This window comes from Watersipora subatra, chromosome 3, assembly GCF_963576615.1.
Source record: "Watersipora subatra chromosome 3, tzWatSuba1.1, whole genome shotgun sequence".
In the NCBI taxonomy this organism is placed as follows: Eukaryota; Metazoa; Bryozoa; class Gymnolaemata; order Cheilostomatida; family Watersiporidae; genus Watersipora; species Watersipora subatra.
Genome location: NC_088710.1, coordinates 30,564,819 through 30,590,185, shown reverse-complemented (window position 1 = coordinate 30,590,185; position 25,367 = coordinate 30,564,819). Strand labels below are relative to the sequence as shown.

General features: G+C 38.4%; 2 protein-coding genes across 2 annotated transcripts; one reads left to right on the top strand and one right to left on the bottom strand.

Moving 5' to 3' along the window:
• The first annotated feature begins 2,326 nt into the window (after positions 1–2,326).
• On the top strand, positions 2,327–23,900 carry LOC137390496 (uncharacterized). The gene is made up of 4 exons (XM_068076825.1): positions 2,327–2,351; positions 20,118–20,302; positions 23,438–23,657; positions 23,762–23,900. The coding sequence occupies exons 2-4, from the start codon at positions 20,188–20,190 to the stop codon at positions 23,898–23,900; spliced, it is 474 nt and encodes a 157-aa protein (XP_067932926.1). The 5' UTR covers positions 2,327–2,351; positions 20,118–20,187.
• On the bottom strand, positions 7,100–7,981 carry LOC137390498 (uncharacterized). The gene has a single exon (XM_068076826.1). The coding sequence runs from the start codon at positions 7,979–7,981 to the stop codon at positions 7,100–7,102; it is 882 nt and encodes a 293-aa protein (XP_067932927.1).
• Positions 23,901–25,367: the final 1,467 nt, after the last annotated feature.

The window sequence follows — 25,367 nt, the reverse complement described above, 5'->3', positions numbered from 1 at the left end:
CAATTTGTTAAAATTACCTACTATAAATATTAATTCTCACAAGATAAAAAGACTAGTCAAACCTGAACATATGAGCAGATAAATGTTTATTTGTGAAACTAATCATTGTTTGCTACAGAATTGTTTGTTTTGATGAAGATGTAGGGATTAATTTGTGCAAAAGGCAAATAAATGGCCTTCACAGATATGAAGATCATATGAATGAAATAAATGATTACACATTACCTATCGAAATTCAATTTTCAAGGTCAGCGAAAAAAGGGAGAGAGTTTAATAATAAATCATGCCTGCACAACCAGCCAAAAAATTTCTCTTCCAAAGTCTGGTTGTGCATCAGCGAGTTTCAAATTATTATTTATTTTAACAGAGACTTACTTAAAATGTTGTGTCAGTTTTTTAAAGTTATGAAAGGCTGCTCTCTTTACTTCCAATTCTATCAAGGTTAGACAACAATCTACTACTACATGTCTGCAAAGGTTTACTTAAATCTACCCCAGAAGTTCTACTCTTAATTTACATCATACTTGTATTAGAATGTGTCATACTTTTTAATTTTGTCTTGTCTATTGTCCAATTTCATAGCTACATGTATTAATGTTAGTTTTAACGAAGGTGTCGGCTTACCAAGTTTTTTATCTGGCTGTGTGCAACAATCAGTTTTATAACATCATGAGATTATAACAGCAACATTTTTAACTGCTTTGGCTGACAGTTTAAGCATCACTCAGATTTTATCACACACGCCAGAAGCCGAATTTATATCTATATTAATACTTTTATGCCGGAAGGATTCCGCTTCCCTCACTATTTGTAAGATTTTATGATCTCTTAACTATCATGTATTTACATGTAGCTCATGTTTTGTGTTGTATATGTAGTTTAATTTATCGTTGTTCATTGTTTTACATGTGTACATTGTTTTATGTCTCACATTTCTTATAAGTTCATTTAATGTTTAGGTCACAAACTTCTTCCGACCAGTAATAAATGAACACAATCAAAGAACCTCGGAAGTAACTGTTGACAAACCTACAGAATTCTATCCCGGCACAATGCTGACCCTTTTTAAATTAGTTTTAGTGCCAAGCGGTTGTGCAGGACTTCTTTGCACTAATCGAGACTCGGGGTTTACTTTCCATCAGTTTCCAAATACTGTCTTACTACGGAATCAATGACAGGTAAATATAAAAAGCCTCTCCTCTTTCAACTTTGGTAAAAAGAACAAACTGTGGCAGCCCACCAGCTCATCACGTTTATGATCAGTAAGTTGTAACATTTTATAAAGAGTCAAAATTTAGTATAAAGTACTGAGTACAAAAGACCACCTATTTAATGAGTCTTAACAATAATGCTGCTAGTAAAAGTAGAAGCTGATAATTAATGTAAAAGAATTTTCTACAGATCTAAGAATTCATAAATTTAAAAAAAATCTTAGTCTTTGTAGACAACTCATGTCATCGCCCATTATGCCACTTCAACTGGCTTTTTTGCTTGTGGGTTGGTTAGATTTATCATTCTGGTGTAGTGCTATATTTTCAGCACATTGTGCATACTTTTCCAGGTAGGTCTATTGCTATGAAAAGATGTTAGTATTACTTCTGTTATGTTACTTAATATGTATATCTCTGATTTGATTTTTTATTTCAGGCATACTTTACTGATAACTGTTATTCAAAAGTGAGAGGCGTAAAGATCTTGAAGAAAGATGCAGTTACTACCGTGTTTAATTTTGCACCTTCAAAATCACAGCCAAAGAGAAGAACGCACTTTGATTTATCAAATTCATCAATTTGCAAGATGTACCACCAGCAATAAAAGTCCCATAGTTAAATATGTGGACGGTGTCTCGGTTTTTCTATTATACTGTTAAAATTGTAAAATTAACATTTTAACTCGTCAATTATTAAATTAATGTCTTGACTGTTATTTCTGCTGCAAATCTGCCAATAAAGCCAAAGCAAAAAAAATACAAACATCTCCAACTTATAAGGTCAACGTGATTCTCAAAATGTTTGCAGTTTATTTATTCAAAAACGGATTTACCAATTACATGTATTTGGTATACAATTCTGGAGTTATCGTTTCAAACATTTAGAAGAGGAAAACTCCCACTATATTGGTGTCACTAACAGAGTGAAGAATTGAAAAGTGTAATCGTTGTAGATAAATAGCCCTATCTACTTTTTGAGATAGGTTTTGGAGGGTGAAAGTTAGTGTCTCAGTATTATGTTATCATTTGGAGGCGTAGCATTTCCGCAGCCACGGCTAACCAACTGTGACGTCTTGTCTAAAGTCTCTTACCGTAATCGTAATCTCAGAAAACGCCCCCGTCTAGACTTGTTTTAAAGGAGGTTTGTATTGACTTGCCTAAATAATCTTTGTGAAATGACAGCACTTTAAAGCGCAAGTTGATCGTTGAAGATTTTCAAATACATGTTCGCTACTAAAAAACAAACAATTATTTAGGAAATCTTTCCTGCAGTTTGAGGTGCAACATTTCACTCTTTTGTTGGCAGTATTGTTGTATTGGTGATTGATAGAACTGGATTATCGTGCCAGTTCCCTACAGCGTTTTGGGAATGGCTCAGTTTATTTATCGACCATAGATGTGCTGCTGTAAGTAGTTATTGCTAATAGATCCTTTGTAAGGTCTGACCTTGATTAGTGGCTGTTTTAATCGATTTAACTTGTCGATACTGATCGATACTAGTTATACCTTAAGACTAAATTATAGGAGTTGAAAAGTAAATGTCTGAAACTTGAGATGAAGCTACTCTCTTGTTCTCTCGATAATCAATTCTTCGGCTTGTTCTACTGATGTGTCTGACTGCTATATGGAAGTTGTGCTAAGAGTGAAGAGTATGATTGAATATTCGTCTTTTTATTTTGAATAAAAGTTAGCCTTAGTGTCCAGAAGTGAAACCATATGTTTCAGGTCTTCAATTGTGAGTCTTGTAGTGTTTGGATGTTTCTGCTTACTTTTTTTTTCCATCAGCAGAGATTTTATCATACGTAATCTCTAATTATAACCTTTGGTTTGGTGTAGATTGGTACTAGATGCGGTTTTTGATATACTGCATTACGCAAGTTGCTATCGTCTGGCCACTGTACCTGTTAAGGAATCTGGTTAGACGTTTATCTTAAAATGCATTATTTAGGAGTTAATCCTTGGTTTTAATTTGGGCTCTAACCTTCAAGGTTTTGGTTGTTATCTATCGTTTTTATGTAAAGTTTCCAATGTTCTATTTATGGGTTGAAATTTGGGAGTTGGCTTGTAATGATGATTATCCCATTTCTAGAATTTGTAGATGGTATATCTGTGGCAATTTGTTATGAAATTTGCAACGCTGCTGTATATGGATCTGTCTACCTGTACAAGGCTGATATCAAATATAACGGTATAACACAATTATGAAGCTATATGATCTTACTTGATTATGCGTACGTCAGTTGCTCCTCCTCCGTGAACCGCGCCCAGAATGGTCCCGCTCTCGTCGTAGCCTCCGGTCCTCCCTTTTCTCCAGCCGATCTCCCTCCACCGGAAACATCCCCTTCCTTCCTTTGTCCTTGATCTCCTCCGCCCGTGATGTCGTAAATACAGATCGTAATTCCCGTGCGGTATTACCTTACACCTTCCCCTCAAGATTTATGCAAATCTTTAAAGACGTCGCCGCATCATGGGGGAACAAAACTCGAAATTAGTAGAATAACAATGTTAGCCACATGAAAGTCAGTGAGTATAAAGACAGACAATATTTACAAAACAAAGAATAACCCATTACAGGTTGAGTTTATCTGGAGGTTTTACAACTCTCCCGGCCCGTGTCTGATGGGTCTGTACACCCTGACGATGAGTATTAGAAGGGATGAGTGCTGGCTGAGACTGAAGACTGAGATTGGTTGATCCCTTACTCTCTTTGCGCTTCCTAGTGGGAGCCGCAGTCGGTGCCTGCGGAGAACAACCGCTTTTCGAGGGAGGTGACCGCTCAATGGTCCTATTCACTTGAGGAGTCTGTAACCGCAGAGGTTCGGAAACAGGTGCATTTGGCACAGGCGCCTGCCGAGGTCCGGTATCTGTCGAGTTCTCTCTCCTAGGTAACATGGTTACCTGACTGGTGCTCGCTTCACTTCTAGTGTTCAGTGTAGGATGAGCGCTATCTTCTCTTGATATACATTTCTCATCAGATGGGGACGACTCAATAGGTTTATCAACTTGCACTAGTTTTCTGTTCCTGCGCAGCATGGCTCCATTGTCAGTCTTCAGCGCAACTTCTCTGCCAGAGGACGCCATCACAACAGCTCTCAATGGTTTGGCTGAGGGGTCGTTGAGAACCACCCGAGTTCCGACCGGCACTTGGTCCCGTTCAACCGCCCTGTGCCGTTGATTGAAAGTATGAGCCTGCCTACCTCTGTAGTCAGCTTCATAAGCGCGAAACTTCTTTACATCTACTGGACTGTTGACGAGATATCCCATTGAATTCAACCCTCTTCCCATGAGCAGCTGGGCAGGGGTATAGCCATTCTGCAAAGGACTGTCATTATAGCACATAACAGCAGATTCAATCTCAACGTTTTTTGCCACAAGCTTCTTGAATGTTTGCACCACTCTCTCTGCATGACCATTTGCTTGGGGGTTTCAATGGGAACTGGTTCGATGAATAATGTCCCATTTCTTCATTAGCTGAGCGAAGTTTTCAGAAATGAACTGTGGACCGTTGTCTGTTACAATAATGTGAGGTACTCCTAATGTACATATGACCTTGTTGACAGTTCTGCACATCTCTGCAGCCGTGGCTCGGGGAAACTTTTCAGCCATCATGAACCGGCTATAGTAGTCACTAATAACCAAATACTCATCACCTCTTTCATCAACGGTGCAGAAGTCCATTGCAAGCTGCCACCAGGGTCTCTCTGGGAGAGGAGTAGGGATCAATGGCTCGGTGGGTACTTTCCTAAAGCGAATGCATGTGTTGCAGCGCTTAACCATTTCTCTGATGTCCTGAGACATCCCTGGCCACCAAATCGTACTCTGGGCTTTTCTGATGCAGCGGTTCTCCCCCAGATGCCCCCTGTGGATGTCCTGCAGGACCGTCTCTTGTTCACTCAAGGGAATATACAATCTGTTGTAATAAAACAGCAATCCTCCCACAACAGTCAACTCCTCTTTGAACGAATTGTACTTTTTGAGATATTGAGGCAGATCACGGTAGTTTGGCCAACCCTCTTGAATATACCTCATTAATTGATTGGCTGTGGGGTCTGTTGAAAGGGCAACTTCGAGTAGCTCTCTTCTGGTTCGAGATATCGGAAGCTCTTCCATCATTTCCTGAATGAGTAACGGCTCCGGTTCTGACACTTTTTCTGTTCCTGCTGGAGCTCTGCTCAAAGCATCAGCAACTATCAACTTCTCTCCAGGGATGTATGTGACATCATACGAAAACCGCATCATGCGCAAACGAAATCTCTGAACACGAATGGGGAGTTTGAACAGTTCTTTCTCCGCCATAATCGATACCAGAGGTTTGTGGTCTGTTTCGATTTTGAAGTCGCGGCCAGCTAAATAGTAGTAGAACTTTTCTGCTGCCCAACACATGGCCAGAGCCTCCTTTTCTATTTGGGCATACCGCTTTTCTGTGTCCGTAAGGGCCCGCGACGCCAATGCTATAGGCTTGAAGCCATCAACAGTTTTCTGGAAAATCGCCGCTCCTAAACCATAGGAGGAAGCGTCGGTGGAAAGCCAAGTCTCGGCTTCCATATCAAATGGGACTAGCACCGGGAAAGAGGAGATCTTTTGCTTCAGCACCTCAAACTCTTCGGTCATTTCAGCTGTCCAATACCAATCGTTATCCTTCAGCTTGAGGAGAGATCTCATCTTTATGGTGTCATCTGCTAGGGTAGACATAAACTTACCAAGATAATTGACCATACCAAGAAATCTCTTTAAGCCTTTCCTGTTTTTAGGAATAGGGAAATCTTGTATGGCTGATACTTTTCCTGGATCTGCATGAATACCTGACTCGTCTATTACATGACCCAAAAAGGTGATCCGAGTCCGAGAGAACTCACACTTTTCTTCATTTAGAGTAATGCCTGCAGAAGCCAGACGTGATAACACTTCTTTCACTTTACTGACGTGTTCATCTTCAGTTTCCGTATGGATTAAGATGTCATCCATTTGACATAACACACCTTCAATGCCCTCCAGAGCCTTCTGCATCTCCCTTTGGAATATTTCGGGAGCCGATGAAATGCCAAACGGCAAACGCTTGCAGAAAAACCTACCAAACGGTGTGATAAAAGTAGTCAGTTTCTGTGAACTTCCATCCAACCGAAGCTGCCAATACCCGCTGTTTGCATCTAATTTCGAGAACACTCGTGACTTACCCAGACTGGCTATTGTCTCATCAGTGGCTGGAAGCGGGTGGTAAGCCCTTTTTACTGCTTTATTCAGGCGGGTAAAATCTATGCATACTCTGATCTTCCCATCTTTCTTGGGCACAACTATACAAGGAGCGCACCAGTCTGTGGGCTCCTCTATCCTCTGGATAACTCCGATCCTCTCCATTCGGTGGAGCTCTTCTTGTAACGGCCGGCGCCGAGCTGCAGCTATTCTTCTAGGAGTTGACTGAGCAAAAGGAGTTCTTTCATCTTTCAGCTGAATATGAACTCTGGATTTCATGGTACCTAAGCCTGAGAACAATGACGGAAACATCTCTTTCCAACCTGCTGACGAACCTTCTGCGATTTCAGACACTTTGAGAATGCCCAGCTGTTTGATCGCCGGTTTGCCTAACAGAGGACTAGCAAGCCCTTCAACAACGTAAACCCTCTCTTTGTGGCGTCTTCCTTCATGAGATAGTTCAACGATAGCCGCTCCAGGTACTGTAAGCTTAGTGTTTCCCGCGCCGAACAATTCTCGAGTAGTAGGTGTCAGTTTCAACCCAAGAGCATCGCAGACACTAACTGGAATAGCCGAAACTGCAGCACCCGAGTCTACTTTAAATCTCACATTTTTTGAGTTCATCTGTAACTCTACGTACCAGGCATTTTCTGTTTCCGAGATGGTGTCAATGGTGTCAATGTAGTTTATGCGGCTTAGTCATTGGTAATTTCCTAAAAACAAGCTATCTACTCCATCGTCATTTTCCTCCAGTGCAGATACTTGCTGGGCTCCTTTGCACATTTTTGCCCAGTGACCTTTTCTCTTGCATTTGTTGCAGCTTGACCTTTCTGCCGGGCAACGACCACCAAAATGCTTCCACTTTCCACATTTTGAGCATGGCTGGTCCTTTGCGTTACTGCTCCTGTTTTCCTCAGTGTCAGTCATTTGTTTAGACGATTTAGGTTTATATCGCTGTACCGAGTCTACATTCCCAGCATACTCTTCTTTACCGGGACCCAGAGCCCCAGACGTAGACGCCATCGCAGCTACATGCTCCTGATTTGATACATATTGCTTCGCCTTTTGAATGCATAACCTGAGTGTGAGATCAGGCACATCAATCAGGTACTTGCGAAGCTCGATGTCACGCACCCCCACCACTATTCTATCCCTTACCAAGTCATCTCGCATATCGCCGTAGTCACAATTCTCACTCTGAACTTGGAGTTTAACTATAAACTGGTGAAGAGATTGGCCAGGTTGCTGAGTCATCTTATTAAACACTGAGCGCTCAAAAATAACATTTTTAACAGGCTCAAAATACGCATCAAAAAATTTGATGCAGTTGGCCAGTGTTTTCTTTTTGTTTTCGTCAGATGGCACGAAGGTGAACTGATTGTAAACTGGTACCGAGTCACTACCCATGGCCATAAGCATGTGGCCGATCTGTTCGTCTACAGTGAGTTCTCGTAGTTTCTTCACAATCACATATATATTAAACTGCTCTTTAAAAACTTTCCAGGCGGTAGCCAGGTTGCCCGAGGAAAAATCCAAGGGCTTTACGAACTTTTCAGGCTTGGTTTCTCCACTAGCAGACATACTCTATACTGTTTTATTGGCAGCTCACCACAATCAAGAAGATACTATGGATCGTGATTAACAGGAAACAAGTTAGATAATGCCAAAATATATGAGAGTGACAGTATAATTCACTATATTGTCTTTAAGAGTCAGGGTAGCAAAATTTTGCTCCACACAAAGTAAGCCTTCTCCTGCGATATTTCAGCAAATATCCGATCCTTTTGCCTCAACACAACAGCTTCCAGAGAATCTGTGCCTTGTCGAGCTCGCCGTTGTAAAATACCGTCACACAAACAGCAACGTTTTACACGATTACGCTTGCAGGTTCGATATATTCTGACACCATATGAAGCTATATGATCTTACTTGATTATGCGTACGTCAGTTGCTCCTCCTCCGTGAACCGCGCCCAGAATGGTCCCGCTCTCGTCGTAGCCTCCGGTCCTCCCTTTTCTCCAGCCGATCTCCCTCCACCGGAAACATCCCCTTCCTTCCTTTGTCCTTGATCTCCTCCGCCCGTGATGTCGTAAATACAGATCGTAATTCCCGTGCGGTATTACCTTACAACAATATAGGGCTTACTTTTTATGATTTAAAGTACTGTCATAAGTTTGTTTAAGATAATATATGTATGTTATATAGGATTTTAATTGATATTTGATACCGATAGTTCTATGAATTAACATGTTATGGAGGTATGTGTGGATTCTCAATTACTCGAGTTAACCAATTATTAATAATATTATTAATAATAATGTTATTATTATTAATATGAATAATATTAGTAATAATTACTAATATTATTATTAATATTGGTTCTAATATTAGTAATAACAATTACTAAAATTAGAACTCGCAGCCAGAGTTTATTCGTTTATTAGTTTATTTTTAACTCCAAGACAGTAATTATCATTTTTTTAATTGAAGAAATATTCAAAGGGACAATTATATCATGATCAGTTATTATTAAACTTAAGGAAAGTGAAAGTATGCAAGAATTTGGAATACTTATTTTATAAAGAGATCACTCGGCGAGTTAAGCACTACTTGGATGTACGGAACTTGTCACGACAAGCATGTATTTTGGGTTGTTGATGCAGTCAACGGTACAATCTTACGTTCATTTACCAGGCATTGAAGAGAGCTAATCACAGAAATGGGATCTCCGCGAGCTTCAGCAAGAGCGACGGGATCACTCACTGCTCACAATTAAGGGTGAGAAGGTATCAGTAATTACCGAGTTGCCAATTTGAACGTCAATTGCGATGTGAGACGCTAGGTACCAATGCTGTAACACAGCCCTTGCGAGGCAAAGTAATTTGGTGAAGGCATAATGTGTTAGGAGTTATCCAAATAAAGATGATAGCTCTAAGTTTTACATAATATTTTAAAGCGACCGAAACCGGACACAGTGAGCCCTGGGGATATAGTGTCCCCCAAATTTTTTCGGCGGAAAAAATGCAATGCGATTGTTTTTCGTCCATGCCATACGAATTCTATTTCGACATATGAATTCTACTTCGCCATACGAATTCTATTTCGCCATATGAATACTACTTCGCCATGCGAATTCTACTTCGCCGTACGAATTCTACTTCGCCATACGAATTCTATTTCGCCATATGAATTCTATTTCGCCATACAAATTCTACTTCATCATACGAATTCTACTTCGACATACGAATTCTACTTCGCCATACGAATTCTATTTCACCAATAGGAATTCTATTTCGCCACACAAATTCTACTTTGCCATACGGGTTCTACTTCGCCATACGAATTCTACTTCGCCATACGAATTCTATTTCGCCATATGAATTCTACTTCGCCATACAAATTCTACTTCATCATACGAATTCTACTTCGACATACGAATTCTACTTCGCCATACGAATTCTATTTCACCAATAGGAATTCTATTTCGCCACACGAATTCTACTTTGCCATACGGGTTCTACTTCGCCATACGAATTCTACTTCGCCATACGAATTCTACTTCGCCATACGAATTCTATTTTGCCATACGAATTCTACTTCGCCATACAAATTCTACTTTGCCATACGAATTCTATTTCGACATACGAATTCTACTTCGCCATACGAATTCTACTTCGCCATACGATTCTACTTCGCCATACGAATTCTATTTCGACATACGAATTCTACTTCGCCATACAAATTCTACTTCATCATACGAATTCTACTTCGACATACGAATTCTACTTCGCCGTACAAATTCTACTTCGCTGTACGAATTCTACTTCGCCGTACGAATTCTACTTCGCCATACGATTTCTACTTCGCCATACGAATTCTATTTTGCCATACAAATTCTACTTCGCCATACGAATTCTATTTCGACATATGAATTCTACTTCGCCACACGAATTCTACTTTGCCAATCAAATTCTACTTCGCCATACAAATTCTACTTCGCCATACAAATTCTACTTCGCCATACGAATTCTACTTCGCTGTACAAATTCTACTTCGCCGTACGAATTCTACTTCGCCGTACGAATTCTACTTTGCAATACGAATTCTACTTCGCCATACGATTCTACTTCGCCATACGAATTCTATTTCGACATACGAATTCTACTTCGCCATACAAATTCTACTTCATCATACGAATTCTACTTCGACATACGAATTCTACTTCGCTGTACAAATTCTACATCGCCGTACGAATTCTACTTCGCCGTACGAATTCTACTTCGCCATACGATTCTACTTCGCCATGCGAATTCTATTTCGACATACGAATTCTACTTCGCCATACAAATTCTACTTCATCATACGAATTCTACTTCGACATACGAATTCTACTTCGCCGTACAAATTCTACTTCGCCGTACGGATTCTACTTCGCCATACGAATTCTACTTCGCCGTACGAATTCTACTTCGCCGTACGAATTCTACTTCACCATACGATTTCTACTTCGCCATACGAATTCTATTTCGCCAATAGGAATTCTATTTCGCCACACGAATTCTACTTTGCCATATGGGTTCTACTTCGCCATACGAATTCTACTTTGCCATACGGATTCTACTTCGCCATACGAATTCTATTTTGCCATACAAATTCTACTTCGCCATACAAATTTTACTTCGCCATACGAATTCTATTTCGACATACGAATTCTACTTCGCCATACGAATTCTACTTCGCCATACGATTCTACTTCGCCATACGAATTCTATTTCGACATACGAATTCTACTTCGCCAATAGGAATTCTATTTCGCCACACAAATTCTACTTTGCCATACGGGTTCTACTTCGCCGTACGAATTCTACTTCGCCATACAAATTCTACTTGGCCATACGATTTCTACTTCGCCATACGAATTCTATTTCGCCGTACGAATTCTACTTTGTCATACGGGTTCTACTTCGCCATACGAATTCTACTTCGCCATACAAATTCTACTTTGCCATACAAATTCTACTTCGCCATACGAATTCTATTTTGACATACAAATTCTACTTCGCCATACGAATTCTACTTCGCCATACGATTCTACCTCGCCATACGAATTCTACTTCGCCATGCGAATTATATTTTGCCATACGGATTTTACTTCGCTATACGAATTCTACTTCGCCATACGAATGCTACTTTGCCATACGAATTCAGTCATATATTTGGCTCAAAATTCAAATTTGGCAGTCGATTTTCCTATTACGCCGAAATAACAAAGATGCCGATATTTTGTCTGCTGAAAACCTTCTCACAATGCCTGAAAGAGGTATGATGACCCATTTCTCTCAGTTCAGCATTCCTTGATTAGAAAATGATAATATTTCTCCTTTGAAACCATTAACAAAGTTTGAGTTGCGATCCCTTCGAACAGAGGGTCTGGGATCAGACAACTTTCCTTAACCTGCTAACAAAACCCACTTCGTTACGTATTAAACAGATATTTTACTGGATGTAACTTTAGTTACTAGGGCAAACATACTAGTTTGTTACTAATTTTTAATATACATGTACAGGACTTATATAATATTTTGATGATTTTTACCAGGGTATGTTTGCATTAGATAATTGCTATGGGTTTTTATTCCCCTTTATACGATATTTTTGCCATATGATGCCAAGTCTGGAGTAGATTAAAATCGCATGGCAAGGGTGCACTGTATCTGCATATGAATAAAAAGCTTTAACATTCATATCGCGAAAGACCATTATTATGCGTGTCCGCTAAGGCGATACAGGAATGTTTATATTGCATTTATAAGACTGAGTTTCCTTTTAACGTTCACATTCTATTTGACTTAGCAGAGCATATTCATGAAAGTTACTCTTGTATAAATCCTTCCCAATATTTTTTTCCCGAAACTTTACTTATACATGAGTATATATGATAATAACGCTCTTTTTTCAGTTAAAAACAATAACACAAAGCTTTTCATGTACAGAATTCATCAATTGACTTTTGGCTGAGATGAATTCAATCAACTTGCATGTTAATGTGTATAAGATTTTGCTGTGGCCTTTTACGGCTCCACAAGAAACCAAACCATATTGAGTATATAAGGAAGTGTATGCATTTTTACAAATATATAACGAATACAGTTGAGAGTGCACATACATTCAACTGTATGTAACAATAATTTCCCGTGCTCTGGCTTGCTTGGCTCATTTGGGCTCCTTTTATATGATTTTATATGTGCGTATGTCCAGCTATAGTTATTGTATAGCTGTAGCTGCACATACACACAACAGACTGAGATTTATATACATAGTGAAACCAGCATCTGCATTAGTTACACCATTCAATCGTTAGACATTTTCATAGCTTACTTATGAGTTACATGAAACTGGTTTCTGAACCCAAATTGCTGGAAGTGAAGGCTCCGCAAATTCTCCAAAAGGGCCGACTCAGTAGTAGTTTGGACTTTCATTTGTCGGCTCGGTGGTAGATCAGTTTTAGATTTGCCGATTCGGTAGCTGGTCGGTGTCTCACTTGCTGACTCGGTGGTAGGTTGGACTCTCAATTGCCGATTCGGTGGTAGATCCATCTCTCAATCTCCAACGCAGTGGTCACTCAATGATCCCCTATTGGCCAGTGATTGGCTATTTGTTTTTCTGACCGAGTCCAGTGCCAACTTAGTCTTTTCTGTTCGATTCTCTGTAATTTCGCTGAGGCCGAGTCTCGTAGCTTTAGCACAGTTGGTTGGTCTCGATGGCTAATGTGATAATAATGTCAGCTGTTATGGCCCTGCCATCATGACTGACATTACTTTCCTCTGCCATATCAGACTGATATACCTGTTTGACCTAAAAAAATTAGATTTTGATCTGATAATAAGAAATAAATATCACCAGCCGCTGTCGTAAGAAATAAAAACTTGTGGTACTGTTAGGTAAAAAATGTGTGCCTCTCACTACTTTCATCAGCAGCCATGTAAAGTGACAGGCCTAACAAAATAGCAAAATATCAAATTTATATTTAGGAAATTAAAATTTAAAATTGTGTAGTTTCGGTAGTTAAATTTTTACAGATCTAATTTTTCTTTAGCTTTTGGAGAAATAATGTAAGTTTATAAAAGCTGTAATGTATACAACATCATTATTCTTAAACAAATTTAGCAGTTACCTTCTTTTCATAGTGTTACACATAATTAGTGGCTATCTACTCTTACAATAACCAAATCACTTATCAACACATGTTCATATTGACCTCTACACATGCTCATGAACTGTAATAATTATACATGTAAACAAAGTAGCAAATCAAACAACCAAGTCTGCTAATTGACCTAAAGTAATCTTATGATTACTTGGTTAACATTCCTTTACTGTACTTCAAGGCCCCTTGTGTAAACACTATTTATGACACTGCTGTAATTACTATCACATAGGCCGTGTATCTATCACAACGGGTAATAAAATAACAACTGGCAACGTGGATAGGAATCACTTGATTGCGCAAAACGTCATAAATTATACATGTCCATCAACAGAAGGAGACCTTTGTTGACAGGCATGTATACTTGTATACTTTGCATACCAAATGTAAAATTACACCAACTATATCAGTTTTATCATCCTATCACAATTTTTTAGTCATATATTTTCTTTTGACACAAGCTCTATAAGCAAAAAACAGTAACTTTTTTCTTCATTCACTGGAACCAGGATTATGACTTTTTGGAGACATTCACTCTTTATTTTGAACAGCTTGAAATATTCACCATAACAAGTGACATTACTTATGCTGCGAAAAAAAATGTTTCTTCGAGTCTGATACTGTCAAAAACAGTCTTTTTTACAGTCTCACAGCTCCTGAAATATCAAACAATTAGGTTCTTTTAACATGTACACTATATTCAACTGATCATTTATTTCCAGCCCTTGATAATTGTAGAATTTTTCCATTTTCTCAAAAAAGGCAGCTTCCAGAAAAAATGTGACCTAGTTTCTAGCACAACTCGAAGCACTTTCGCAACACTGTAATGCCTTTGCCAATTTTAGACCACGAGTATTGCGAGTTAGGTTTGTATGCGACATTTCATCTGAGAGCACGCCTCGTAAACTACTCTCAGGAGCAAAACTGGCACTAGATGAAGCCTTAGAAATAGCTAATGGTATGTAGCAAGCCAATAAAAATGTTCAAAGTATGACTAGAAAACCTTATACACCACAGACCGTCCAAGTATCTTCATTAAATTCAAATATTATGGGTGTATCATTTCTCCTCAAGAACACAGGCACTTAAATGTTTCTAAGACCTTATCACAATTTTGATAGTATTGAACGCATAAGAAAGAACTGTTGACACCTACAACCATAGTGCTTCAACTTTTGCCTAATAGGAACACCTACATGATGTCTGCTTGCGGAAGACAGCGATTCCAAAATCAAATCAAAAGGCTTGAAGCAGAAAGCAATTTAAACAAACCCGCAGCACTCACACTCTCTAATCTACAACTAGTGTCTTCTAAAATATAGATGAATAAATTGGCAACGTCTGTGAAGAGAACCAGTGATAATGGGCCGCGCTCTCATAAATATCCATGAAGTAACGACGAAGTTGGACACGGGAACTGGTATGTTCTCATCAGTCCTCGAAGTAGCTAATTCCACATGTCATGACATACTATATTTCTACAGCAGGGCCCTCAAAGAGTTTACCAGCTTTCTGTTATTTCCCTCTACTATCCCATTGCCTGATGAATGATAAGGTGTGGTGACTGAGTCCGACTTGTTTCTTTTTCATTGTTGGCTTAACTCATTCATCATTTGCTCTCAAAAAGGGTTTCCCTAGTCAATTTAGATCTGCTTAGGTAAACCACGGTGGTAAAATGCCCAAATGTATTCAGGGCTTTTACCATCACTGAGGCCATGATACCAGGCATGGCTAGGGCATTTTACCATCCCATGAAATGGTCAGAGAGTACCAGATGGCTAGAGTGGAGGGATCTTGCACAGTATCCTAAGCTTTTATCCGCCCAGCTCCAGCTGCTCTGGAGTTACCTTCGTTTCATTGCTGACCACTTCCCTTATAGAGTGGCAATGAGTCTGCCTGAACTGCCGAGACTAGGCAAGCTTCTCTCTCTATGTATCTCGCGTTGTTACTCGAGCGAGGTCAAGGGATGCCAGGATGGTTTTGGCCTGCCCTGTTTCAATTTCTACATTTGCCACTTTCAAATAAGGGAGTTGACCTGAATGGCAGGTCGTCTTGCGTTGTCCTGACGATTAGCGACAGGGTTTTGGTGTCTCACCGTGATTCCTCTGTCTCTCCCAGCAGGCTCCCACTTAGTGGGCTCTTGATGCCAGTTTTTGTGAGCTCACACTGTCAGCAGTCCTCTTAGGTCTGCTGGCTGAGCCCATCTGCATTTTTGTGCCTTTAGCCAGTGTGGTGCTCCTGAATTAGTGCTGGGCACGGGTAGTAATACTCGTTGAACTCGTGGGTTTATCTTCTCTCGAGTATCGGGTAATAGAGATTTTGGGTATTCCGGTCCTTCGGGTTCGGGTTTTGACTCTCAAGTTCGGGTTTTGGTACACGGATCCATCGGATAGTGTTAACAAAAACTCGGTCTATTGCACCCTGCGCTCTTAGTCTGGGACCACAGGGCATCTCTGTGTCATTTTTGCTAAGGAGGCATGACAATGGAGTTTAACGAGTCTTTAATTTAATAGATAGAATAAAATATATCATACCGTATTTACTATACCTACTAGAAATATTGTAGTCAAGCAGTGATTACTTGTCATTAAAAGGTGAGAAGAAATACTTACATCACATTTTATTTGCGCAATTAGCCAAATTGGCTTCGTAAACAAATCTATGCCATTTTTAATACGGCGCGTGTTCGCTATCACCGATAACACATAGGTCCTTAGTCTGTTTCCGCTATCGCCTTGTTAGAAACAGCTATCAGCGTTGATAGTAACAGTGAAAATTTAATAACTATGTTTAAATTGATTACCACAGCTAGCTATGATGGATTACATAATTCATTATAACCAAGTTTTACTAAGCCAACAAGCCTTACTAACGGAAAAAGCCGATAATGTAAAGTTTTTTATGATATTTGGAGCACCATCTACAAAAAATCAGAGGTACATAGAACATGCTTAAGTATTAAGCTACCATAGACCCTATCTTCTGCCACCTGTTGACACGAAAATGCCCTGTAGCCCCAGACTATCTTGACTGTTTAACAATCCACCTGTTAACGCTGCTAGTACGAATGTCAGTCAATAAAAACTGTGAAAAATGATAAATAAATTGAAAAGAAATATAATTGCTTTGTAAATTTGAAGATATATCTGTTTAGAAAATTTAAACATAAAATCCATATCAATAAACCCGATACCCGAAAAACCCGTAGGCAAAGAAATACCCGAGCCTAGCACTAGTAGCTACCCGATACTCGAAAAACTCTAACAGAAGGGGGCGGGTCTAAACCTGTTGACCAAGAAGTACTCGTGCCCAGCACTATCCTGAATGTAACAGAACCTGGCGTTGATGTGTCAGCTGATAGAAAGGTTCCTTCTATATTTTCCAAGACTGGCTGAAGGAAATCCCGGCTATAAAGGTAGGACCTGAAGTGATTTGCCGCTTTTATGACTACTAGCAGCTCTTTTTCACAGAAGCAGTAGTTTTTTCGTGGTGAGTGTCAAGGTTCTACTATGGTACACAGATACCTATTCCATCTATCTTGCTCCAGTCATGGCACTGTTTTTACTCTGTGTTTGCTAGCATGTGAGTCCAGTATGTATCATCTCTGGGATATCAGACATTCCAGTGCAGGGGTTATGTAGCCGGTCTTGAGCTGGTTGAATGCTGGCTGCTCTTCTCAGGACCAGACCCATGGTTTTTTCTGGTCAGCCTGTGGCGAGGGCTCATCGTCGTGACAACATCTGGAATGTACTGTTAATAATAATAGACTGTACCCAGAAATTCTTTCAGCTCCCAAAATCTTTTTGCTAGATTGGTAGTTTTTGCCTTCCTGTTTGGCCATGTTGTCCAACTATCTGACCTTGATCTCAGCAGTTTTTACATAGATGACTTCAACTTCAATATGGCTTTTGCCATTTCTCAAAAACCTTTTCTAGAAGCTGAATGTGCATCATTTAATTCATCGCGATATAAGTGTCATATAGGCAAGACCAGAGTGTTCACCAATGTATGACAATCAGCCTCTTGAAAATATTTGACACAATGGTCAACCTGAAAGGAAAGACCTTCCACTTCCAGAGACAAGGACTGGAAATAAATGCCAACTTCTCTTTGATGTCAACAGCCATGCGGGCCTGCAAGTAGCCACTGACTAAGTCCAGCATGCTGAGGAACGCATAAAATGTATCATCGATTCAGGGAAGGAAGTAGTATTCCTGTTTGGTAACTGTTTTGAGTTGGCTGTAGTCTACATAAAAATGTCATTTTATTTCCTTGTTTTAGTCTGACACCCACTATTAATGGGCTTTAAGCTATGTCGGCCGGTTATATGAGAGCCTTATTCAGCAGGTCACATACTTGCCTTTCAGCCTCTGCCTTCTTTTCGAGTCCGAAGTGAAGGTGGAGAGAGTAAAAATGGTTAATGAATGAACTTACCACGACATGCGTCCTAAGCTCTGTCAACTGTACTTCTGATAGCGCTGCACTGGTGCAACAACTCTGCCAGTCTTCCTGCTTGACTGACCTTTATTTAGGCAGTTTTACCGTGCTGCTTCGAACAACCTGCCAAGGTCTTTAGACCCTCATATTTCCACTCGCATCCTTTGGTCCATAGCATTCTCTTCAGACAAGGGTTGGACGAAGTTCAGCTGTTGATCTTTGACACCAGTGTATGGGCCGATTGTTGTACCGGACTTCAGCGTCATGTATTGCATCATCAGGTCGATGTACTCTGTGAGTATTTGCTTTCCACTTCTTTGCTGCCTAATGGGAGGGTTTCTCGTCATTCCTATATTAGCCCCAGCGGGGGTTGTTTCATGGATGTGATTTGGCAATAAATGGTCATCTCAGTCCGGCCTGGAATCACCATGTCCTTCACTAACTGCACCTTCTTCTGCAAAAAGCGGCCACAACGGCAAGTGCAGGTCAACGATCGCCATTCTACCAGGACAACCCGCAACTGGAATTCCAAGGAGCACTTAGGCAACTAAATACAATCTGTCAGAGTGACATCTTTGTTAGTACAACTCACCACAATACTTTCTCTGTTTTAATATCTCTTTGCCTCATTAGGATTATCTGATAGAAAAGCAATTGGGCTTTATTGAGCAACATCTTATGGACATCACTTTTGTCAAGTTGGTCATTCAGCACTCCAAGGAATTCGATTGACCACTAGCTTACTCAACATAGTGTTGCAAACCCGTATCAATCAGGAACTGCACACACTAATCCTCCAGCTTTCGGGAAAATAAATAACTCAAATGGTCCAGCTGAGAGTTAGCGCCCCGACTGAACCATACTCTTGCTCTAGTAGTGACTTAATGGATGGCCATATTGTCTTGTTCGACATTCCTACTAGTTTAGCCAGCTTTTGTGAATTGAGTTGGAGCAACCCACTTTCAAGGCAGAATCTGGAGGTGTTCGTGCTTTAGCTTTTTTCCTTTAGCTGCTGATTTCGTCTATCAGCAGACCTTGCTTGGTGGAGCTAGTGTCACTGTTAGTGGCAATACCTGGCATAGCCAAGTCTGCGTCAGCTTAGGCATCCCTATGCTGGTGAAGCTGCCTTATTCTTCTGATGGATGTTGTCGGCCACCAGTCCCTTTTATTTCTTCTCTTGTATCTTTTTTGGATATTCATATGGGTATATGATATCACTTCCAGCTTATCAGCTGTCTTTGGTAGGCGAAGCAGTTGGCCTCCTTTTGCATTATACTTTTTTCTGGGTTTGGGGATGACTATACAATGATTCAAGTCCTCCAAACATGAGTGATAAGGTTTCAGACTTTCGCTCATGGTAGAGAACTTTCCTTGTCTTTTTGCCAAGTACATTTGATTTGCCCGTTTTTATGACCTTGTATGGCCTTATGAATTGGGTTAGCCGTTTTGTTTGTTCTCTTTCCGTTGGTATTGTGTTTGTCCAATTGTAATCTGTTTGTAACTATTGCATCAGTATCCACTCTTTTCTTGGTAATCACTGTAGTATAACATACATTGTCTAATAATTGCTTACTAAATGGTTCACATCTAAACACCTTTGATGTTGTTTCATTTTCTCTCAAAATTTACTTGAACTGCACAAAATACTCTTTTATAATATCAAGTTTTAGAGCATTTAGTTTAGTTTTAGCATTTGTATTTTTATTTTCATATAATGAGTTTTGTGTACAGTAATCAAATTGTTCAGATATTACACATTACGTAAACTTTCCATGGTTGATATACCTGCGGGGAATAACAGCGCCCTAAAGATGGGCAATGCCCTAACTGTCTATTTTGTAGGTGGTCAAATATAAAAATCAAATATATAAATAAAACGATAGAAATGAGAAACACTTCATTATTATTATTTAGACTAGACCAAGTTACTCAAACACTTTAATAATCATTTAATATATTCATTAAAGTCAATAGCTTTAAATTCCTTAACACTACACACATCAGGTGATGAATATTATACAGCACTAGTCACTTATCAACCATCGATCTTTTATCTCCTAATTGTTTTAACAGCACTTCCACTACCCATACAGTAACTTTATGATGAAACTTAACTTAGAAAAGCTTTTCTGAAAGAAGGAAAATGGACAAAGATTTTGGTCAGAAAAGTGGAGCTTCTGGTAGCAAGGCTAATGCCACCAGTGAAAAAGGTACTAAGAGTAATTATTATGAGGAGCATGTGGATTTCAGGAAACCTGGTGAGTAGACTAGTTGCTTTTTAGTCTTTTTTAAAGAAATGAAAACAGAAACCTAGAGTATGTGTTTATCATTTAATATATTAGAAAGTTAAATCAAATGACTGACATACTAATATGAAACTACTAAGAATTAAATATTGCTAGAATTACCAGAAGAGTTAAATGGTCAAATGCACCCTCAGTTTATTATTTTATCAATGAGTAGTTCGTAAATGGATGTCTATTGTTAGTATATAGATGGGTTTTTCTTTTATGAAAGCTAGGCTAGATTTTCATAATTTGATCAAGTTAGCTCAACTCAATGTTCACCTCATCTTATAAAAATATAGAGTGTACCTTCAGGATACGATTATCCCAGTATACTGTTTTTTCACCTTTCAAAGTGAAACATGATGATTTTTTCACCTTGCCATACAAATCTTATTTCATCATACAAATGCAACAGAATTTTTGCGTTCAATTTTGGCAGTCGGTGTGCTTATCATGTACATCAAAATATCAAATTCACCGAAATGCTGTTTGACATCAATATTTTCACAATGCTTGAAAGAGGCACGAAGACCGATTTCTCTCAGTTCAGCAGTTCTCCTGTGTAAAACGGTAATATTTTCTCTTCAAAACCATTAGCAAAGTTGAATTTGCGTATCTCTTCAAAGAGGTCAGTGATCAGGCAACCTCTTTTAATGTTCTAACAAAAGTTCACTTCATTACGAAAACAACATCAGGTGGGTGTGTGTGTGTGTTTAGTAAGCAAAGTTTATTTGAGGTGAATTCAAAGTTTATGTTATACGTGTGTCTGTCTTGAAAGCAGGAACTATCTATAGTGCATTATAATGTTACATTTTATTGCAGATCATAACCGCTACATACACTAAATACAATAAAGTTACTGGAGGTAACTATAGTTACTAAGGTTAACATACTATTTTTTTACTAATTTTTAATATATACAGTACATATATAAAATTTTGATGATTTTTACCAGGGGATGTTTGCATTATATAATTACTATGGTTTCTATACTCCTACATATGATTTTTCACCATATGATACCAACCATGGAATGGATCAAAATCGCATCCTGTGGGTGCACTGCACTGTCCATCAAAATGTTTCCTAAAAATATTGTTAAGCGATAATAACATATTAAAGTGACTTTTAATTGAATTGCACTTATACATGAAATGTGTTCAAGGATTGAGCTCATTTGCTAATTAACTCTCTAAAATCAAAATTTTCCAAGTAAATTGACAAGTTAGAAAATCATCCGTTCTCATCCGAACACAAAACACCGTCAATTTAAAAAAAATCAATTAACCCACTGATTCTGGCAACTGGTTAGTTAAGCCATTTTTGCACCTGGTTGGCAGTATATGTTGTGGACTCTCCTGTTTTCACTTAGTAGTGTGGAGCATAGAATATTTTTTCTAGCTCTTAATATTTCCTTCGTTAGAATTGAGTCCAGCTATGCAAAATTACCTGTCATTACAGCCCTGATTATACTTAATCAACCTATCTATCAGACAAGGTTTTTCACAGGTACAAACGGAGCTAAGATGTATTCAATATGATTTGCAGATCCAATTTTGCATTATCTTTAACATAGTTATTTTATTATTTTATTTTTCCAATCCAAAAGAGGCTCATCTCAACAAAAAGTTATCACTAAAAACATTCATCCAAGTTGTAGCCATTCGTATAGTTTCAGCTCATATAATAGGAAAAAGTACTGTACTGCAGTCAATTTAAACACTGTATGTATCGCATCTGTATATTCCTTTTCATCTTTGGTCCTAGAATATGTAGCTCCCACTAGTTGTATACACAGGTTGGTAGTGATCACCACTCTGGTCTTGTAAGTTCTTCGGCAATTGTCAAAAACACAAATGATTGGGGGGTACATGAATTCCTCTGTCGTTACATACCATGTTGTACATTTGATGATCCATCATCCTTTCATGTGGTTTGAGGCACTTTGCATCAGGATACCTGAGAACTAACAAAATATTAAACGTTCATTACACTCTGATAACTGTTTGAATGTTGCTTGCAAGTGATAAGACATCTAGTGAAATTAGCAGGAACAAACATTTAATTAGCTACCAAACTTATTATGAGAGCGTCAGTAGTTTTAATAGATCACTCTCAATTGACTTTGTTTTATACGGTTTGCAACCTCTTGCACTTCTGCAACACACTAAAGATCAGTCTGAGAATGCCACAAATCATAACTGTTGCAGGACACATTCATGTCTCTCTTTCCTCATGCTCGCCAGATTCCACACTGGCACCTCTGCTCCACTGGTGGAGTTACATAAACATTCCGTAATCAATACAATGAATGTGATGAATACATGTCATTCATAGATATGTCGTTCTATAAGTTTAACTGCAATATTAGCAAATAAACAAATTTTTAGTAAAAGCATGCCAAGCCAACGGTTTGAAGATTTTTTTTGTGGGAGTTGAAGGTGAGTATCGATCAATCTATTTTCCTCACTTTCTACAAGTGAGAATTAAACATGAATTCTAATCATGAATCTGATTTACTAGCTAAAACCACTATATAAAATTTGACGCAAATATTATAGCGAGGTGAGACATCCAAGTATTTACGAAACAATGATTAACGTTAGCAAAAAAGTAAAATTTTGTTAATTAGTGAATGTATCCATGACTAGTAAAATTATTACTTTTAGTTTAGTATATATATATATAATAGACTCAAAGTTCAAGGTAGACTTACCACCATTCCCTAGCTTCCTCTGCAGCATAACTCTGCTGATGCCTGTCAGCTCTAACTATAGGCTGTCTGCCCCAATCTTTAACAACCTGATGCTCGGGAAAGTCTGAGTCACTTTCGCTAGAGACATGAAACGTTGTAAAAATTCTACTGTTCCTCAATTAATCATGTGGATTCAACTTGCGTGATTCAGTAAATTGGTACGTTTCCTACTGATGAAAATCTTCAAAATCACAGACAACGAGTTTGCTAGCAACAACATATATTATGACCTCCTTGAAATCTTTATGCTGGTGATTGGCTAAAAAAGATCGTATATTTTAATGACTTTTTTGGTGCAATCACATCTTTAAACATATTTTATTTATAATTGCTCTTTTTATCATTTCCAGTGACCAAACTGGGCTACAGACACTCTGGGGAGCCAGAATGGAATGGTGAGCTTAGAGACCTCGTGTGTAAACATAGAAATGAGGAGCAAGAAATTAAAACAGATATTGGAGAGCATCATATAACTCACCTAACAATTGATGGAGATTGCCACCTGTCACTAGCTGACATTGCCCCTCACATGACCCATTTACGCTTGCGAAACACTTCTGCAGTAGAAAGGTAGGATATGGAAACTGTGCAATAAAAGGCATTTATGCATTTTGGTATAGCTTATGCTCACAGTGTTTTCACCCGTTTAAATGGCTGTTTGGAATGTATTTTAGTCTGGAAACATTCACCAGCCTCAAGAAGTTAGAACTTTACCAGATTGACCTCTCACTAGAATGGCCAGGCTTGCCTGCAAACTCTCTGGAAGAGCTTCATGTTATTGACTGCAATATGAAAACTCTGCCCAGCTGGTAATTCAGTTTATTTATTTAATATGATTCCACTACAATGCATTTGATACAGAATAATGGTAAACATTGCATTATTATATTTTAAGAATATTTTTTTACTAAAAGTTTGAAATTAGTCAGATGCTACCAGAAGGTTGTGACAGATGTGAGTTTACCCTATCATAGGTAATCCTTGCTATAATAAGAACTGTGCTTGTCAGTTTGTCTGTCTGAAGTCACATCAAAAGTGTTAGAGAAAATATTGGACTGAACATGATATGATCTCTATTTAAACTTCATAAATGATTGCCTTATTTGTAGACCTAATTGTATTACCTAAATCAATTGTTCTCTAGATTCTTTATTTCCATTATAATATTGTCACATTAGAATTGTTAACTAAATAGTAATTAGCATATTAAAAATTTTTACTAGTTGTTTGCCCAAAGATCTAGCGGTTCGTAAGTTGCTTAAATGATATTTTTAACTGGAAACAAAGTCACTCTCGGTTTAGTTATAAAGTAATTTTTTAACTCTGGTATGTAAATGCATGTGATTAGTTTATGGGACAGCTATGCTCACATTTAAAGATTGAAAAATATTGTTTGATTGTGATTCATGTTTTTCAAGTGACTGACAGCAAAACTATTGTTAATATAAAGGATGGTGTGCCTAAAATGGAATCTGAAGGTTGTTAATTCACATTAGAACTATGTGTGTGCGCTTCAAAAGTTGTTTGAGCAGCATTTAGCTTTTTCACAGTTTTGAAACTCACCAGCTTCATGTAATTTCACCGTGTAAAACAGGGAATATGATGCAGTTTGTGGAAAACATTATGAATAAATAATAGTCTCACTATTGATACCTGCACTAAAGAGGTATTGTTCTTAACTATTCTATAACAAACAAATAGATTGGATGATTTGTATATTTGCTAATTGTGGAATGAAAACACAGAAACAGTTTGTTCTCATTTTAACAGCTCACACCAATATCACTGATTTGAACTGGTCAAACTGTGAAATGATAGAAACAACACGAAAGTATTTGTTTCTAATATAATATATAGATGAATAGGTGACTAGAACTAAATATTTTACCATAGGTTGAAACAAACAATGTTTTATATTTTCGAATGTAACAGATGTAGCGACTGCAATTGAGTTTCTTAAAAAGTGATCCATTGTATAAAGCAGATCTAATGAAAAATCTATCAGTCAATTCTTTACTTGGTGCAGCAGCCAATTGCTCTGAGGTGTTTTAAGAGAAAATGTACCAGAAATCAAGTCAGTATAGAAGAGTGAATAGATGATTTCAATATATACTTATTATTTATATCATCATATTTCAGGTTTGAAAAGCTAAAAAGGCTAAAGGTTTTGAGGATATCATGCTCTGAAGGACATTATAGATCCCTTCGATTTGTCCCTGAGGTAGTGACCAAACTTACTTCATTGGAAGTACTTGATTTGTCTAACAATGGCGTGAGACA